Source organism: Mauremys mutica, chromosome 15 (assembly GCF_020497125.1).
Source record: "Mauremys mutica isolate MM-2020 ecotype Southern chromosome 15, ASM2049712v1, whole genome shotgun sequence".
NCBI classification, from domain to species: domain Eukaryota; kingdom Metazoa; phylum Chordata; order Testudines; family Geoemydidae; genus Mauremys; species Mauremys mutica.
The window spans coordinates 30,501,132-30,520,610 of record NC_059086.1 but is presented as its reverse complement, the minus strand read 5'-3'; the positions used below and the strand labels follow the sequence as shown (position 1 = coordinate 30,520,610).

General features: G+C 49.8%; 1 protein-coding gene across 1 annotated transcript; it reads right to left on the bottom strand.

Moving 5' to 3' along the window:
* Positions 1 to 3,564: 3,564 nt before the first annotated feature.
* LOC123349967 lies at positions 3,565 to 19,479 on the bottom strand. The gene is made up of 3 exons (XM_044988302.1): positions 19,340 to 19,479; positions 4,869 to 6,150; positions 3,565 to 3,687 (listed from the first exon to the last, which is right to left on the bottom strand). The coding sequence occupies exons 1-2, from the start codon at positions 19,477 to 19,479 to the stop codon at positions 5,661 to 5,663; spliced, it is 630 nt and encodes a 209-aa protein (XP_044844237.1). The 3' UTR covers positions 3,565 to 3,687; positions 4,869 to 5,660.

Here is a 19,479-nt window from a genome sequence, read left to right as displayed (position 1 = left end):
TCTCTATGCTGCTTGGACTCTGGGGAACCAGGTTTTCAAGAGCGATCCCCAGCTACTTAGCTCTGGTTAGCCTTAAAGGCATCATAGAGCTCGCTTATTAGAAAAGCCTCTTTGGAAATTTAAGATTGTAATTCCTTTGTGCATCTATGTTCGCCTACTTCAACCTTCAAAATAACTCTTGTGCTTCCTGTTCCTAGTTAATCAATCCGTACATAGTTTATTATAGGATTGGCTACAAGCGTTGTCTTTGGTGTGAGATCTAAGGTGCAATTGACGTAGGGTAAGCGACTGGCCCTTTGGGACTGGGAGTAACCTGAATATTGTTGTGATTCTTGGTGTAAAGGACCATCTGTCCCCAGGGCAGGCTGACCTGGGTGGCAGACAGATCAGAGGACCCGAGGGACTATTGGTGACTCCATGTTAAGGCTGGTACATGCTTGAAGAGGTTACATGGGATAATTGGTTGGGGACAGTTAATTATAGGCAGGCAGAGTTACAGACCAACCCGGCCACAACACCGCAAACAATCTCAAGAGAAGCTCGTGTTGCGGGGAGCTGTAGCTGGGGAACCCCTTGGTGAAATGGCTCCAAATCTGGGTCACTCTCCTTATCCCAGGTCCCCATGTACCACAGCAAATTTCAAGGTCATCCAAGGAAGCATGAAGATTTCAGAGCACTTAGACCAGAAGAGCCGTCTCAATCTTGCCCTGCTATAACGGTCTCATCAGGGAACCAAGTAGTTTGCAATGGGATCTGCCTTTTGGGGCTGTAAACCTGGTGTTTGGTTCTCAGGTGCAGCTCCTGGCAGCCAGGGGATCTGAGAGCGGGACTGGGAGCTCCGTCTCCCATCGTGCACCAGGTGCACCCCCATAACCTGGGGGATCGAGGCTGTCTGCTCAGGGGATCCTCACCCAGGGAGCAGGGGATGCGGGTTCTAGGGGATGGGGAGGGGAGCACTCAGGGACTCAGGACCCAGTAAATCCCAATCTGCCTTGCAGCCTGCCAGCTGGGGGCCAGGCTCGACGAGGGGCTGCCCTTGGGGACCCTGCACTTCCAGCATCAATGCATAGAGATGGGAGACCCGGACGCAGAGACAGAGACGTGAGGCTTCAAGATGCTCAGAAGCTTTACTGGCAGCAATCGCATGGCAGAGATTCAGCAAAAAGCGTCACCTGCAGAATGGAACAACCCTAAAGCAGCAACCACTGACTGAGACCCACGCTCCGAGATCCCCAGTGCCCCACCTTGGATATGGTCCATGCCCAGGAATCTTCCCACCCACCACCATCTGAGTAAGGGGCTCCCCCCTCTGATCCATCCCCATGATACAGTCACCAGGCATAATGTGCCCTGCTCCCATCCACTATCCCCCTTCTGGCATCATGCAGGGATGGAGGTTGGGTCCTAGATCAGAGTTCTGAGCTCATTGGGTGGCTCTGTGGGTTCTAGACTGCAGCTTGGAGACCCCCCAGGGATGGGGGTCATATTTTCAATTGGAGGTTGACATGCACTGCAGGGGGGGTGAAGGTTTAGAATGGAGCATGAGGTGCACTGTGGGGGTGGCAATTCTAGATTGGTGCACACTTGGGGAGAGGGACGGGCTTCTAGATCACAGATTGGAGCAAACCCAGGGATGGGCTCCTGAGCTGGAGCACAACCAGAGATGGGGCTCTAGAATGGAGATTTTAGTACATGCAGGGATGGGGGGTTCTACATGGGAACACACTCTGGAAGGGGTTCTAGGTTGGCACATACCTGTGGATCAGGTTCTAGATCTGCGCATTCCCAGGAATGGGGTTCTAGATTGGAGCAGACCTGTGGATTGCGGCTCTAGATTGGAGCACACATCAGAGTGGGGTTCTGGATTGGAGCTTGGTGCCTGGTTGGGACGTGTGTTCAGCAAGCCAGAAGCGCATGGGCAGCGAGGGACGCCAGTGGCAGAAAGAGCCACACCCAGTCCCTGGCCCAGCTCTGTATCTTCCCAGCCAGACAGTGGTTGTTTTCGGGGTCCGTCCCAGCACACTCCTGGCAGCTGTTGTTGTCGCAGCGCAGCAGAGGCATGTTGTGCAGCTGGTGCCAGGCCTGCAGCAGGTCCTAGCAAGTCACCACAGGCTGCGTATCGTTAACGAAGATCCACTGGAACACAAAGGCCTTGTAGTTGTTGTCGATGTCCGAGAAGGTGTTGTGGGTCATGCCAAGGATGTTGTAGGGCCCGTTTTCCACCAGTCATATGCTCATGCAGGGTGAGTTGAGAGTGAATATGATCAGGCAGCAGTTCGGTCTGCAGGTCCTGGCCTTGATCTGGGCCACCAAACTGTTCTGGCCTCTGTGGAGCAGGCGCCACTCGCTGTGCTGCCCTTGAGCCCCCCAACGTCTAGGCCGGGCAGCTACGATAGGCCAGTCATCCAGGGCATACCAGCCGCCGAGCCTAGCGAGCGACTGATTCATGTCATTCAGCACTGCCTCGGGCAGCTGCTCCTGCAGGTTGGTGGGTTGGTTACACGTCTCACGGGGCAGGCTCACGACGAAGGTGTATTGACGTTCACCTAGTGTGAGGGGCCTGAGAGGGATCAGAGCACAGTGGGGTCAGGGGATCTGGGACTCAGCCAGGAGATGCCAATTAAAAGGGAGAGAAACAGGAATAGCCCCCCCCAAATACCCTCCTGCCTCAAGGCTCCATCTCCTGCTACACCCCCAAATCACCCCTCCCAGCTCAGGTCCCTTCTCCCCCCTGCACCCATAGAATCACCCTTCCAGACTCTGGGCCCCATCTCTGCCTGGATTCTCAGAATCATCCCTCCAAGCTCTTTTCCCCATCTCCCCCTGAACCGCCAGAATCACCCCTCATGGATATGCCCCCATCTCCCCCTTTTAAACCAATAATCATCCCCCCCCATGTCCAGGCTACAGCTCTCTCTGTACCCCTAGAATCACCTCTCCCATCTCCTTTCAGATCCCCCAGAATCAGCAACTCCCAGATGGGTCCAGTCTCCCTCTGCTCCCCCATAATCTCCCCTCCCAGTCGTAGACTCCATTTCCATACTGAACCCCCAGAATCACTGTTCCTCATATCTGGGCCCCACCTCCTACAGCCTGAGAATCACTCCTCCCAGGTGTGGGGTCAGTCTTCACCCTGCACCTCCATTATCACCCCCTCCTAGCCATGGGCTCCATCTGCCCCTGCACCCCCAGAAACAACCCACCTCTGAGCTTCATCTCCCTTTGCACCCCCATTATCAACCCCTCTCAGTTTTGGTCTCCATCTCTCCTGGGACCTCCAGAATCACCCCTCTCCCAGCTCTGGGCTCAATTTCCCCTCTGCACCCCCAGAATCTCCAAGACTAATCTAGTCATCCAAGTCAGGGGTGAGTTCATCACCGGGCACGCTGGGTGCTCTCCGACTACGGTCAGGGTCTGGGCAGAGCTGGACACAGTGGGGTCCCCTGACCTTGCTGGGCGTCCCTACAAGCCAGTGGGATCCAACCAGGGCCATTCTCTGCTGCTCTTCACAGCTGGGCTACAGGGGTGGAGAAGGACAGAGACAAACCCCAGGCTGGTCACTCACTGGTTCACATAATCCACAATCTCTCTGAGCGCAGCTGGATTGATGCTCCTGGCGGTCTCTGGCCCAAAGCAGAGGAGAAGGGGCAGCAGCAGGAGTCCAGCCCTGGGCATCCATCCCGGCACCTGCACAAGACTCTGAAGCATCAGCACCTCTAAGCCTGGGGCACAAACCCAGAGCCTCCCAACCCACACATCGCCTAGCCCCTGCTAGGCTCCCAACAGAAGAGGGGAAATGGGGAGCAGAGAGAATTCTGCTGAGGTGCCCTGGGATAAGCTAGATGGGTGCCTGAGAGGTCTCCCTGAGACAGGGTGGAGGTGGGGTGCAATAGAGACTCCCCTGGTCCTACATGGGGCAGGAGGAGGTGAGGGACAGGGGGGAGTGATCAGGGTTTCTATGGGCAGGAAGGAGGTGGGGGGCAGGAGGCACTCCCCTGTGGCTCAATGGGGCAGGGAGACTCTCCGGGGCTCTGTGGGGCAGGGATAAGTGTGGGTTAGGGGCAGGGGTGAGCTGCAGCGGGTTCGCACGGGTTCGCGGGAACCCGTTGTTAAATTTAGCAGCCATTTTAGAACCGGTTGTTAAGGGCTGCTAAATTTAACAAAAATTCCGCCCACTCCTCTCCTCCCCCGCCCCCTTCTCCTCCCCCTCCCCTGCTTCCCGCGAATCAGATGTTCGCGGGAAGCCTGAACAAGCAGCATGGAGGCAGCCAGCAGGTAAGCTGGGGCGCGGAGGGGGAGGGGAGGTGCGGCTGGCTCAGCAGCTCCCGGTCCCAGACCGCGGCTCCCTCCAGCCCAGCGCTGGCCCGGGGAGTCGGGCCGAGCGGCGCCGGTCGTGGTTCTGGCAGAGTGGACCCGGTCCCCAGGCAGTGTGGTAAGGGGGCAGGGAGGGGGTGGGTTGTGGGGGGGTGGATAGGGGTCAGGGCAGTCAGAGGGCAGGGAACAGGGGGATTGAATGGGGGCAAGGGTCCCGGGGAGCAGTCAGGAAAGAGCAGGGTTGGATGAGGTGGTGGGGGCACTCAGGGACAGAGAGAAGGGGTAGTTGTATGGGGTAGGGGTTCTGGGGGGCCATTGAGAATGAGAAGAGGGGTTGGGTGGGGCGGCAAGGGGCAGTCAGGGGACAGGGAAGGGGGGGATGGGTCAGGGGTCTCGGAGTGTGTGTGTTAAGGAACATGAGGGGTTGGATGGGGCACGACCCCCCCCCCACGGAGGGGGGGGGGGAAGGAGGGAACCCGTTGTTAAAATTTTGGAGGGAGGAGGGAACCCGTTGTTAAAAATTTGGCAGCTCATCACTGGTTAGGGGGGCTCACCTGGGGCTCCACAGTGAGTGGTGAAGGGTCCGTGTCTCTGCTGACTGTTGCTCACACCCACACCTGGTATGACAGGCTCCCAGACAGGGTTTTTAGAGCACTTCCACAGGCAGCTGGGAAGGGCCGGGCTGCTTTCCTGCTGGCCCGACTGACTGGGAGAGGCTTTAGGGCGGGGGCTGCTGGCCACAGGGGGAAGGGAACAGGATGGATATTTGAATATTGGCTCTCTGAGAGCTTCCTCCTGATCCCAGATCAGTGCAAACCTTGGTAAGTTTTGTCTCTGGGCTGGACACACCACAAACAGCCCTGAGGAAACTTTATGACACCTCGGGGGTCAATGGCCAGACACTGTGTGGAAAGGCAAAGTCACGTCCACATCAAGAAAATGGCTTCTAGACTGGATTGGAGCACACTTGGGGAAAGGGACGAGCTTCTAGATCACAGACTGGAGCACACCCAGGGATGGGCTCCTAGGCTGGTGTACAACCAGAGATGGGGATGGGGTTTTACACTGGAGCACTCCCAGCGATGGGGTTCTAGATTAGGGCACACATCAGAGGGGTTCTGGATTGGAGTTTGGTGCCTGGTTGGGATGTGTTTCTATTATACTCAGCAAGCCAGAAGTGCAGGGCAGTGGGGGAGGCCAGTGGCAGAAAGAGCCGCACTCAGTTCCCAGCCCCGCTCCACTGTCTATATCTGCCCAGCCAGGCAGGGGTTGGGCGTATCATCCCCGGCACAGTCCTAGCAGCCGTTATTGTCGCAGCGCAGCAGGGGCACATCGCGCAGCCGGTGCTAGGCCTGCAGCAGGGCCTGGCGGGTCACTTCAGGCTTCATGTCATAGTCGAAGATCTTCTGGAACACGAAGGCCTTGAAGTTGTTGTCGATGGCCGAGAAGGCAGCGCTAGTCATCCCCATGATGTTGGAGCGCCCGGCCTCGCGCAGATACTTGGTGGAGCAGGGTGAATTGAAGGTGAATAAGATCAGGCAGCTGTTCTGGCCGTAGGTCCTGGCTGTGAGCTGGGCCACAAGGCTGTTTGGGCTGGAGAGCAGATGCCACTCACTGTGCTCCGTGTATTTCCCACGCGGTTTAATCACTTCCTTTGGCCGGGTGGCCACGATGTTCCCGCTGGGCGGGTTGTACAGGGCACCAAACGGGCGAATCATCTCTCTCATCGCTTTTAGCTGGTGCTTGTGCAGATAGGTGGCCACATCCTGGGGGTTGCTGCAGGTGCCATGGGGCAGTGCGGTGGTGAAGGCATATTGACTGTTAACTCCGCCATTACTGAAAGAGGGCAGGAGACAGAGGGGTCAGGGGGCACCGGGCTCCTGGGACTGAGACAGGAGAAGCCAAGTAGAAGGCAGAAAGGGGAATGGTTTATTTTATATGTAACTTATAACTTAATATGTAAGTATAATCATATATCATCATAGCTAATGTAATGTATAATAGAATAGACTATAAAATAAACTGGAAAACAAAGTATTTTCAGAAGGAAAAATGAAATTACACAAAATTTCATCCAAATTGACACAATCCCAGTTTCCATTTAAAGGAAACTGAATTTTCCAATTGAAAACTCACCATCAGAATTTTTTTGAGCAGCCCAATTGTTTATTATTAATCTTCTGGTAGCGCTTACGAGCCTCAGGGATGGACAAGTACCTCATAATGCTAGGCGCTGTATATTATTTATTATGTGTTTTGAAAGCACCTGGGAATCCCAGGCATGGACCAATGTCCCATTGTTCTATGTGCTGTACAAGATTTATTAGGTGCATCACGGTACTCCTATGAGTCCCAATCATGCCCCGGGACCCCATTGTGTTAGGTGCTGTACAAATTCAGAACAGCTCTGTCTCACTCCAGGATCTCCATCCCCACAGCCCTGAGAATGTCCAATACAGCAGAGCAACCTGCAAAGACACGGCAGATCATTCCTCCATTGCAGGTGTGATGCTGGGAGGCCAAGTCCCAGCTTGTGCCAAGGTCCGTGTGTCTCAGCTGAACTGTGACGAATCCCGAGCTGGGCTCAGTCTGGCTCACCGTGATGCTGGTTACGTAGGTATTAGAACTCGCCCCCATCCCCCTGTTGTTTTCTTGAAACTGGTTGAAATAAGTGTAGAAAATGGTTTGGGGTGTTATTTCCTGTTGGTTTCTGGGAAGGGTCACCTTCAGTTTCAAAGTTAAAAACAGCAAAGTGTTAATTATACAGTTTATTATATAGGCTAGCAAATTACTGAAATAAAGTTATTTATTTTAAAACTTAAGTAAGTTCTATTTTCAGTGTTAACATAAATAATACAAGGGCAAGGGTCGCTCGCAGTTTGGCTTTAAAAAACTTTGCCAGAAAATACATTCACAAACACGAAGGAGGTTTAGTACAACTAAGAAATAACAAAATGATCTCTGACCATTGTAATCCATAAAGTTTTGTAAGTCAGGTGTTTAATGTAAAAACAGAGCGGAGGAAAAGAGAGGCTGAGCTGGTGACAGGAATAGCTGTCGAATGTCTGCTCGTGGCTTGTAGCTCGCTGGGGGGAAATTAAATAAAAAATTTGTTACTCAAAAAAACCCAATGCCCTGGTTGGAACTGTCGGACTTTTGCCTGGCGATTGTAATGGGTTTGCTGGGCCTACTGGGCCTTTTCCAAATGTTCCCGTACAATAGGGGTGACCCGGGCTATCTGGTCTCGTATCTGTATTACATGTTCTATTATATTTCTCTCCTCATTGGGTTCCTCTTCCAAGATCTCTTTGGCGATGTCTAGTATGCCACAGGGGTGACGCCCGTATAATAACTCGAAGGGGGAAAACCCAGTTGAGGCCTGAGGTACCTCTCAGATAGCGAACATAAGGTAGGGCAGTAGGGTGTCCCAATCCTTCCCGTCCCGACTTACCACCTTCCTTATCGTAGCCTTGAGGGTTTGGTTAAACCTTTCTACCAACCTATCAGTCTGCGGATGGTAGACTGAAGTTCTCCGGGTATGTATATGGAGCAGCGTACAAAGGTCCTTCATTACTTTTGACATAAATGGGGTTCCTTGGTCTGTTAATATCTCCTTTGGTAGCCCCACTCGGGAGAATATCCCCACCAGCTCTTTGGCTATCGTTTTAGAGGCTGTGTTCCGCAGGGGGACAGCTTCTGGGTAGCGAGTAGCATAGTCCAAAACAACAAGTATATATTGGTGGCCCCGAGCCGTCTTCTCCATGGGTCCCACTAGATCCATGGCTATTCGCTCAAAGGGGACCTCTATGATGGGAAGGGGTACTAAAGGTGCCCTCAGGTGGGGACGGAGACTGTGCAGCTGACACTCCGGACACTCCGGGACGCACAGTACCTCCACACTTCTTCATGTACTCTGGGCCAGAAGAACCATCGTAGGACCCATGCCAGGGTCTTCTCTACCCCCAAATGCCCCCAAAAAAGATGACTATGGGCAAGACTTAATACAGCTTTCTGGTGTTTTTGAGGTACTAGGATCTGTTGTACCTTCTGCCCCTGTACTGGTGCAACCCGGTATAAGAGATTCTTCTTCATTATGAAGTAAGGTCTTGGTCCCTGGGTTTTCCCTTCCATAGGGACCCCATCTATTTCAGTCACCTCCTTCCTGATGTTGTCGTACCTTGGGTCTTCAGCCTGGTCCCATCCAAAATTTCCTCTCCTGGGGCTAATCTGCCTGAGATCTAGGGGCCCAGTCTCTGTTGCCTCTACTGGTTCAGAGGCATTAGGGTGGGGGTCAGACTCAGGTGCTTCTCCCTGCCGGGTGGCCTCCTTTTCAGCTGCTTGGGTCTGCCTACCTACGAGAGTGACCCTCTGGCTTTGGGTAGGTATTCAGGTTCCGAAAGCCTTAGTTGGCCTTCTTTCCTTTTCCGTCTTTCTACCTGTCTGGGAGTGGGGAACAAATCTGGGGATATTTCAGAGAAGACTGGGGGTTGACAGTCGGCTGTGGATGCCTCACTAACTTCAGGGTTCCCCTCTTTCTCCAAGAAAGACTTACTCTACTGGGAGTAAGTCTCCAAACCCTGGGAAGTCCCTTCCTATGAGCACCGGGTATGGGAGTTTACCTGCTGCTACCTCAGTAGTGTTCCTTTGGATGTCTATTTTTACTGGGATGGTGGGGTAATAACCAACTGTCCCATGGACGCATGTTATCATTATACGTTTAGCCTGCAACAGCTGACTACACTTCATGATCTTCCCTGAGATAAGCGTGATAGCACTCCCCGAATCAACCAGTGCCGTGATCTCTACCCCATTTAGTTTCACTGGTCTGGTGTACAGATGTGGGGTTAGTGAGACCCCCCACAAGGTGGATTAGGGAGCATGGGTCTGCCCAGTTCCCCAGGTTGCACTGCATCGGCTCCTCAGCATTGGGACACTGTGCAGCTATGTGTCCCCACTCCCCGCAGGCATAAGATGTGTATGGGGCCCTAGGCATTCCCCCATCTCTTGGTTGGGCAGTCTAACATCACGATCCTCTTCTCCCTCAGTGCTCCGACTCTTTGTGGCTTCTGGTGGGCCTTCAGCCCCTCTCTTTTTCCACCTGGGCCCTCCTGGTGGCCCAGTCACCCGAGCTCTAGGGCTTAGTGCTGCTAGTTTAACCCAGGGTGCCTCTTCCTTAACTGGGTGGGTCAGCTCCCTCACCGTCCTTCGCCTCTCTACCAGTGCAACAACCTCGTCATAGGTGGTGGGTTCGTTCTGGTTTACAGAGGCATGAAGGTCTGGCGGTCATTCCCTCATGTATCGGTCAATGACCAGAACCTCTAGTATCTCTTCCTGACTCTGGGACTCCATTCGCAACCACTTTCATGCGAGATGGATGAGGTCATACAATTGGGACCGCGGGGTTTTGTCTTCCTGGTACCTCCACTCGTGATACCGCTGGGCCCGCACTGCAGTTGTTACCCCAGATCTGACCAGGATCTCTGCTTTCAGCTGGGGGGAGTCTGCTGCAGCCTCTTCAGGCAGATCATGGTAGGCCTTCTGGGCCTCCCCACACAGGAATGGGGCAAGGATGAAAGACCACTGATCTCGAGGCCAGGCCTCTCGTAGGGCAGTCCTCTCAAAGGGCAGAAGGTATGCCTCTACGTCATCCTCCCCCGTCATTTTCTGCAGCCAATGGCTGGCCCGTATTATCTTTGTCCCAGCATGGCCATGTTTCAGCTCTGTAAGGGTCTTAACCTGGTTTACCAGTTCCCACAACATAGCCCGGTCTGGAGAAGCCTGGTCCATCAGCAGGTGATTAGTCTCTTGCTGCAGCCGCACTGCCTCCTGTTGGGCGGCTGCCTGAACACAGGTAGCCTCCTGCTGGGCAGCCGTGGCTTGTATCAGTGCCCGCACTATGTCATCCATTGCGGTGAAAAAAAAACAACTTTTTTTTTTAAATCACCCTCCTTCTGCCGCCGCGCTGTGCAGACCAAATCCCACCTCTCGCCAGTTGTGACAAAGTTCCTCCTCTATCTTGGTGGGTCCTGCACTTATTGGCAGATTTGCTCGCCTCACAGATTCACCATGTGGGTCGCAGAACAGCCCAGAGACCTTCCCCTCTGGTAGAACCCACAGTCCAGGTCAATTCCTCCTGTGTCTGATCAGGAGTTGGGAGGTTTGGGGGGAACCCGGGCCTGCCCTCTACTCCGGGTTCCAGCCCAGGGCCCTGTGAACTGCAGCTGTCTAGAGTGCCTCCTGGTACAGCTGCGCGACAGCTACAACCCCCTGGGCTACTTCCCCATGGCCTCCTCCCAACACCTTCTTTATCCTTACCACACGACCTTCCTCCTGGTGTCTGATAATGCTTGTACTCTTCAATCCCCCAGCAGTACAACTTCCTACTATGAGCACCTAGTGCCTCTTGCTCCCAACTCCTCACATGCACACCACAAACTGAAGTGAGGTACTTTTAAATCTCAGGTGCCCTGATTAGCCAGCCTGTTCTAACTGATTCTAGCAGTTTCTTCTTAATTGGCTCCAGGTGTCTTAATTAGCCTGCCTGCCTTAATTGGTTCCAGCAAGTTCCTGCTTGTTCTGGAATTGCCCCTGTTACCTTACCAGGGGCAGCTCTAGAAAGTAGGCTGCCCCAAGCAGCGTGGAGCGCTGCGCCGCCCTTCCCCGGTCCCGCGGCGGGTCCCCTCTTCCCGCGGCTCCGGTGGAGCTCCCGCCGGCATGCCTGCGGCAGGTCCACCGGAGCCCGGGACGAGCGGACCTGCCGCAGTCATGCCTGCGGGAGCTCAACCGGAGCCGCGGGAAGAGGGGACCCGCCGCAGTCATGCCTGCGGCAGGTCCGCTCATCCCGGGCTCCAGTGGACCTGCCGCAGGCATGCCGGCGGGAGCTCCACCGGAGCCAAATGCCGCCCCCCCGGGAAATGGCCGCCCCACGCGCCTGCTTGGCGCGCTGGGGTCTAGAGCCGCCCCTGTACCTTACCCAGGGAAAAGGGACCTGTTTAATCTGGGACTAATATAGCTGCCTTCTAACACTCTCCTGTAGCCATCTGGCCTGACCCTGTCACAGTATATAGTTTCTTATAGGATTGGCTACAAGTGTTGTCTTTGGTGCGAGATCTAAGGTGCAAATGACATGGGGTAAGTGACTAGCCCTTTGAGACTGGGAGTAACCTGAATATTGCAGTGATTCTTGGTGTAAAGGACCATCGGTCACCAAGGCAGGCTCACCTGGGTGGCAGACACATCGGAGTACCAGGGCGGGGGGGACTGTCAGTGGCTCCTGTAGCCTCTAGGGCTAGCCTGCTTGCTTGCCTATATATATATTAGATTTTTAATTTTTTTTTCTGGTTTTAATTATTTGTTTTATTATAATAGGTTATAATAGGTTTATATTAAAGTAGTTTGGCTGTAACGCAAGGGACCTACAGGTCACATTTTGTATGTTGAGCTAAGGCAAAGTTTGCATACATATGTTTGAAACCTTTTACCTAAATAGTATCAGGTTAAAGCATGAGTTTTACATATGGCTGCAACCTTTAACATCAATAGATAAAAAATGGGTTAAAGCAGGTTGGCACAGGGGATTTCTTAAGTTTATACCCTTTGTAAACTTAACAGGTACATCACAAGGCCAAAACCCAAAATAACTGAAAAAACAAAATTAACCGATGTAAAAATAGTTGAATGTTATTAATATGTATGTATAAGTTATTAACACGTACAAACACACCAGCCTATGAAGTAAGTGTGCCCCAATATTTTGGTGTGTAAGGAAACTAAGTTTCAACATAGAAGGAGGGATTAAGCACCCATGCTCTGTAAAAGGGGTATGCTAAGAAAGTTTCTTGGCAGTGGTCCCAGTATTTGCTGTTTCGTGCTGTGGTTTGACTTAGAGGTGTTTTTTTCTCTCCTGGTCAGAGGTTTTGCAGTTTAATTCTGCAAAATAAAGACTACTAAAGAGCAATGGTATTATTTAAAGTGCTTTGTGAATTGAAGGGGCTTGTTGTTGAAGCTTAACCTTATAATACGTGGTACCAGTAAGATATTAGCAGTAGCATTGGCCATTCATGGTGGCAGGAGTAACTGATATATGTTTTTGTTAAGCCGAAAGGCTTAAGGTTTTAATGAAGCAGAAAGGTTTAAGCTGCCAGAAAGGATGCAGTTGTTCTGTCCCCTCAGCTCTCCAGGGCTGCACCCCTGAGCCATCTGCCTTAGTTTCCCCCAGCTGTTTGGCAGGTCCCGACAAGGGAAAGAGACTTCTCAATCAGCTAAAAATACATTAGCCATGGAGGGAACAGAGGGGAACTCGCCCCCACCCCTCTGTTGTTTTCTTTGAACATGTTAAAAGAAGTGTGGAAAAGAGATTGGGGTGTTATTTCCTGTTGGTTTCTGGGAAGGGTCACCTTCAGTTTCAAAGTTAAAAACAGCAAAGTGTTCATTATACAGTTTATTATCTAGGCTAGCCAATAGTGAAGTCAAGTTCTTTATTTTATTTCTATTTGAAGTGTTAAGATCAGTAAAACAAGGGCAAGAGTTGCTCGCAGTTTGGCTTTAAAAAACTTTGCCAGAAAATACATTTGCAAATACGAAGGTTTAGTACAGCTAAGAAATAACAAAACGATCTCTGACCATTGTAATCCATAAAGTTTTGTAAGTCAGGTGTTTAATGTAAAAGCAGTAGCTCTCTGGGGCGAATTTAAATAAAAAATTAAAGTTACTCAAAAAACTCAGCAAACTTTGAAGGAAAAAGACAAGGCTATTAAGTAGTTAACAAATTGGCTACATATCGTGTCAGAGAAGCAATTAGTCCTTTTTCAAAAGAAACAGGAGTTCAAGCAAGAGTGAGACTGAAGTTGAGATCAGGTGCAGAAAGCAGGAAAGGAAACACGCTTTTGGCAGGAGCGATTGGCTGGGCTGCCAGCTTAAAATCTGTGGGAGGTTTTACATCAAAATGTAGTCAGCTGTTGAAAAGAATCAGGGAGTTGAAAAATGTTTGTGACATGTTAGAGAGATGAGACTTGTAGCAGTGCCAAAGTGCCCACTGTTAAGAGAAAGAAAGAGAAAGCACAGAGGTGCAGACAGTGACACAAATAAAAAAAAAATAGAAAGTAAGTTAAAGGAGGACGAAGCATCAGTTCTTCTTCGAGTGCGTGCTCATATCGATTCCAATTGTATGTATGTATAAGTTATTAACATGTACAAACACACGAGCCTATGAAGTAAATGTACCCCAATTTTTGGTGGGAAAGGAAACTAAGTTTCAACATAGAAGGAGGGATTAAGCACCCATGCTCTGTAAAAGGGGTATGCTCAGAAAGTTTCTTGGCAGTGGTCCCAGTATTTGCTGTTTTGTACTGTGGTTTGACTTAGAGTTTTGTCTTAGAGGTGGTTTTTTCTCTCCTGGCCAGAGGCTTTGCAGTTTAATTCTGCAAAATAAAGAATACTAAAGAGCAATGGTATTATTTAAAGTGATTCCTGAATTTAAGGTGCTTTGTTGTTGAAGCTTAACCTTATAATATGTGGTACCAGTAAGATATTAGCAGTAACATTGGGCATTCATGGTGGCAGGAGTAAGTGATATATGTTTTTGTTAAGTCAAAGGCTTAAGGTTTTAGTGATGCAGAAAGGTTTAAGCCGCCAGAAAGGCTGCAATTGTTCAGTCCCCTCAGCTCTCCAGGGCTGCACCCCTGAGCCACATGCCTCAGTTTCCCCCAGCAGTTTGGCAGGTCCCGACAAGGGACAGAGACTTCTCAATCAGTTACAAGTACATTAGCCATGGAGGGAACAGAGGGGAACTCGCCCCCACCTCTCTGTTGTTTTCTTTGAACTTGTTAAAATAAGTGTGGAAAAGAGATTAGGGTGTTATTTCCTGTTGGTTTCTGGGAAGAGTCACCTTCAGTTTCAAAGTTAAAAACAGCAAAGTGTTCATTATACAGTTTATTATCTAGGCTAGCCAATAGTGAAGCCAATTCTTTATTTTAGAACCTACATAAGTTCTATTTGAAGTGTTAAAATCAGTAAAACAAGGGCAAGAGTTGCTCGCAGTCTGGCTTTAAAAAACTTTGCCAGAAAATACATTCACAAAGACAAAGGACATAAGAACATAAGAATGGCCGTACCGGGTCAGACCAAAGGTCCATCTAGCCCAGTATCTGTCTACCGACAGTGGCCAATGCCAGGTGCCCCAGAGGGAGTGAACCTAACAGGCAATGATCAAGTGATCTCTCTCCTGCCATCCATCTCCATCCTCTGACGAACAGAGGCTAGGGACCATTCTTACCCATCCTAGCTAATAGCCATTTATGGACTTAGCCACCATGAATTTATCCAGTCCCCTTTTAAACATTGTCATAGTCCTAGCCTTCACAACCTCCTCAGGTAAGGAGTTCCACAAGTTTACTGTGCGCTGCGTGAAGAAGAACTAAAAGGAGGTTTAGTACAACTAAGAAATAGCAAAATGATCTCTGACCGTTGTAATCCATAAAGTTTTGTAAGTCAGGGGTTTAATGTAAAAACAGAGCAGAAGAAAAGAGAGGCTGAGCTGGTGACAAGAATAGCTGTCGAACGACTGCTCATGGCTTGTAGCTCACTGGGGGGAAATTAAATAAAAAATTCAAGTTACTCAAAGAAACCCAGCAAACTTTGAAGGAAAAAGAAAAGGCTTTGAAGGAGTTAACAAATTAGCTACATGTCGTGTCGGAAAAGCAATTAGTCCTTTTTCAAGAGAAGCAGGAGTTCAAGCAAAAGGGAGAAAGAAGTCAGTATCAGGTGCAGAAAGCAGGAAAGGAAACATGCTTTTGGCAGGAGCGAGCGGCTGGGCTGCCAGCTTAAAATTGCTGGGCAGTTTTACATCAAAATGTGGTCAGCTGTTGAAAAGAATCAGGGAGTTGAAAAATGTTTGTGACATGTTAGAGAGATGAGACTTGTAGCAGTGCCAAAGTGCCCACTGTTAAAAGAGAGAGAGAAAGAGAAAGAAAAAGCACAGAGGTGCAGACAGTGACACAAATTGTAAAAAAAAAAAAAAAAAGAAAATAAGTTAAAGGAGGACGAAGCATCAGTTCCCATCCCCACTGGTATGGTGGCATCAACAGAAATAAAGTAACCTGTGGAGCCAATTACTTACAAGCCAATAATGACTCTAACTGTAACCCCAGCAGGGGAATATAGACAGGAAATGTGGATCATTAAATTCTGATAGGCTGGGTCAGACTGGATGATGGTGATGTTTTGAAAAGTGGGACTAGGGAAAATTGCTTGGTTCCCTATTAAAGTAGGTTGCTTGGAGTAAAACAAAAATTTGGGTTTGTGACAGAACACTCCAAGGTACCTTTTTTGATTGGTTACCACACAAATATTGGCTATTTACTTCTTTTCCTGTAGGTCACTAAGCCTGGGTTAGCCTTAAAGGACTGCGATAAATGAAGGGCGGGGTGTAGCTCCCTTTTATGGACACTCAGCCAGCCAGTTAGTTATAAAGTCCCTCTTGGTAGCTGTTCTCTACTTGCTTTACCTGTAAAGGGTTAAAGAAGTCTAGATAAAATGAAGGGAGTGGGCACCTGACCAAAAGAGCCAAGGGGAAGGCTAGAATGTCTTAAAATTCGGAAAACACTTTCCCTTTGTGTGCTGTTGTTGTTCTCCAGGAAAGAGAGGAACAGGGAGCAGTTACGCTGTGAGAAGCTGGAGGCCAGATACGAAAATCATCAGATCCTACCTAGAACTACTTATTTCACAACCCAGATATGTAAGTAGATCAGGAATGTTTAGAAAGACGCAATTAGGTTTATTTCTGTTCATTACTTATTGGCTTGTGGACTCTTCTGTGCTAACCCCAAATGCTTTTTGTTTTGCTTGTAACCTTTAAGCTGGACCTCAAGAAGGTTATTCTTGATGTTTAATTTTCGTAAGTGGGTTTTTTAAATCTAGCAAAAGCCTAAGTTCCAGATGTATTTTCTCTCTTTTTGTTTTTAATTTTGTTTTTTGAAAGGCCACAGTTGTTCAGTCCCCTCAGTTCTCCTGGGCAGCACCCCTGAGCCATATGCCTCAGTTTCCCCCAGCTGTTTGGCAGCTCCCGACAAGGGAAAGAGACTTCTCAATCAGCTAAAAGTACATTAGCCATTGAGGGAGCAGAGGGGAACTCCCCCCATCCCTCTGTTGTTTTCTTTGAACTGGTTAAAATAAGTGTAGGAAATGGTTTGGGGTGTTATTTCCTGTTGGTTTCTGGGAAGGGTCACCTTCACTTTCAAAGTTAAAAACAGCAAAGTGTTCATTATACAGTTTATTATATAGGGTAGCCAATAATGAAGTCAAGCTCTTTATTTTAAAACTTAAGTTATATTTTAAGTATTAAGATAAATAATACAAGGGCAAGAGTTGCTCGCAGTTTGGCTTTAAAAATAAAAACTTTGCCAGAAAATACATTCACAAACACGAAGGAGGTTTACTACAACTAAGAAATAGCAAAATGATCTCTAACCATTGTAATCCATAAAGTTTTGTAAGTCGGGTGTTTAATGTAAAAACAGAGCAGAAGAAAAGAAAGGCTGAGCTGGGTGAAAGGAATAGCTGTCGAATGTCTGCTCGTGGCTTGTAGCTCGCTGGGAGGAAATTAAATAAAAAATTTGTTACTCAAAAAAACCCGATCCCCTGGTTGGAACTGTCGGACTTTTGCCTGGCGATTGTAATAGGTTCTCTGGGCCTCCTGTGCCTTTTCCAAATGTTCCCGTACAATAGGGGTGATCTGAGCTATCCGGTCTCGCATCTATATTACATGTTCTATTATATTTCTCCCCTCATTGGGTTCCTCTTCCCAGATCTCTTTGGCGATATCTAGTATGCCACGGGGGTGACGCTCGTATAATAACTCGAAGGGGGAAAACCCAGTTGAGGCCTGAGGTACCTCCCGGATAGCAAACATAAGGTAGGACAGTAGGGTGTCCCAATCCTTCCCGTCCCGACTTACCACCTTCCTTATCATAGCCTTGAGGGTTCGGTTAAACCTTTCTACCAACCCATCAGTCTGCGGATGGTAGACTGAAGTTCTCAGGGTATGTATATGGAGCAGCGTACAAAGGTCCTTCATTAGCTTTGACATAAATGGGGTTCCTTGGTCTGTTAATATCTCCTTTGGTAGCCCCACTCAGGCAAAGATCCCCACCAGCTCTTTGGCTATCGTTTTAGAGGCTGTGTTCCGCAGGGGGACGGCTTCTGGGTAGCGAGTAGCATAGTCCAAAACAACAAGTATATATTGGGGTGGCCCCGAGCCGTCTTCTCCAGCGGTCCCACTAGGTCCATGGCTATTCGCTCAAAGGGGACCTTTATGATGGGAAGGGGTACTGAAGGTGCCCTCAGGTGGGGATGGGGACTGTGCAGCTGACACTCCGGGCAGGACACACAGTATCTCCACACTTCTTCATGTACTCCGGGCCAGAAGAACCGTCGTAGGATTCGTGCCAGGGTCTTCTCTACCCCCAAATGCCCCCCAAAAAGATGACTATCGGCGAGACTTAATACAGTGTTCTGGTGTTTTTGAGGACAGGGGTCGGCAACCTTTCAGAAGTGGTGTGCCAAGTCTTCATTTATTCACTCTAATTTAAGGTTTCGCGTGCCGGCAATACATTTTAACATTTTAGAAGGTCTCTTTCTATAAGTCTATGATATATAACTAAACTATGGTTGTATGTAAAATAAATAAGGTTTTAAAAATGTTTAAGAAGCTTTGTTTAAAATTAAATTAAAATGCAGAGCCCTCCGGACCGATGGCCAGGACCCGGGCAGTGTGAGTGCCACTGAAAATCAGTTCGCGTGCAGCATTCGGCACGCGTGCCATAGGTTGCCTACCCCTGTACTAGGATTTCCTGTACCTTCTGCACCTGTACTGGTGCAACCCGGTATAAGAGATCCTTCTTCATTATGAAGTAGGGTCCTGGCCCTGGGTTTTCCCTTCCACGGGGACACCATCTATTTTGGTCACCTCCTTCCTGATGTTGTCGTACCTTGGGTCTTCAGCCTGGTCCCATCCAAAATTTCCTCTCCTGGGGCTAATCTGCCTGAGATCTAGGGGCCCAGTCTCTGTTGCCTCTACTGGTTCAGAGGCGTTAGGGTGGGGGTCAGACTCGGGTGCTTCTCCCTCCTGGGTGACCTCCTTTTCAGCTGCTCAGGTCCGCCTACCTACGAGAGCGACCCTCTGGCTTTGGGTCAGTATTTGGGTTCCGACGACCTTAACTGCCCTTCTTTCCTTTTTTGTCTTTCTACCCTGTCTGGGAGTGGAGAACAAATATGGGGATATTTCAGAGAAGACTGGGGGTTGACAGTCGGCTGTGGATGCCTCACTAATTTCAGGGTTCCCCTCTTTCTCCAATGCCTCTACTGGGAGTATGTCTCCAAACCCTGGGAAGTCCCTTCCTATGAGCATGGATATGGGTATGGGAGTTTAGGGACTACACCTGCTGCTACCTCAGTAGTGTTCCCTTGGATCTCGATTTTTACTGGGATGGTGGGGTAATAACCAACTGTCCCATGGACGCATGTTATCCCCGTACGCTTAGCCTGCAACAGCTGACTACGCTTCATGATCTTCCCCGAGACAAGCATGATAGCACTCCCTGAATCAACCAGTGCCGTGGTCTCTACCCCATTCAGTTTCACTGGTCTGGTGTACATATGTGGGGTTAGTGAGACCCCCCACAAGGTAGATTAGGGAGCATGGGTCTGCTCAGTTCCCCAGGTTACACTGCATCGGCTCCTCAGCATTGGGACACTGTGCAGCTATGTGTCCCCACTCCCCGCAGGCATAAGATCTGTATGGGGCCCTAGGCATTCCCCCATCTCTTGGTTGGGCAGTCTAACATCACGATCCTCTTCGCCTTCAGTGCTCCAACTCTTTGTGGCTTCTGGTGGGCCTTCAGCCCCTCTCTTTTTCCACCTGGGCCCTCCTGGTGGCCCAGTCACCCGAGCTCTAGGGCTTAGTGCTGCTAGTTTAACCCGGGGTGCCTCTTCCTTAACTGGGCGGGTCAGCTCCCTCGCCGTCCTTTGCCTTTCTACCAGTGCAACAACCTCGTCATAGGTGTTGGGTTTGTTCTGGCTTACTGAGGCATGAAGGTCTGGCGGTAGTCCCCTCATGTATCGGTCAATGACCAGAACCTCTAGTATCTCTTCTGGACTCCGGGACTCCAT

Coding starts and splice junctions, on each gene's coding strand:
- LOC123349967 (XM_044988302.1), bottom strand. CDS start 19,479: ATGGAGTCCCGGAGTCCAGAAGAGATACTAGAGGTTCTGGTCATTGAC. Junction 6,151..19,339: donor GTTGTTGCACTGGTAGAAAG/GCAAAGGACGGC, acceptor GCCCTCTTTCAG/TAATGGCGGAGTTAACAGTC.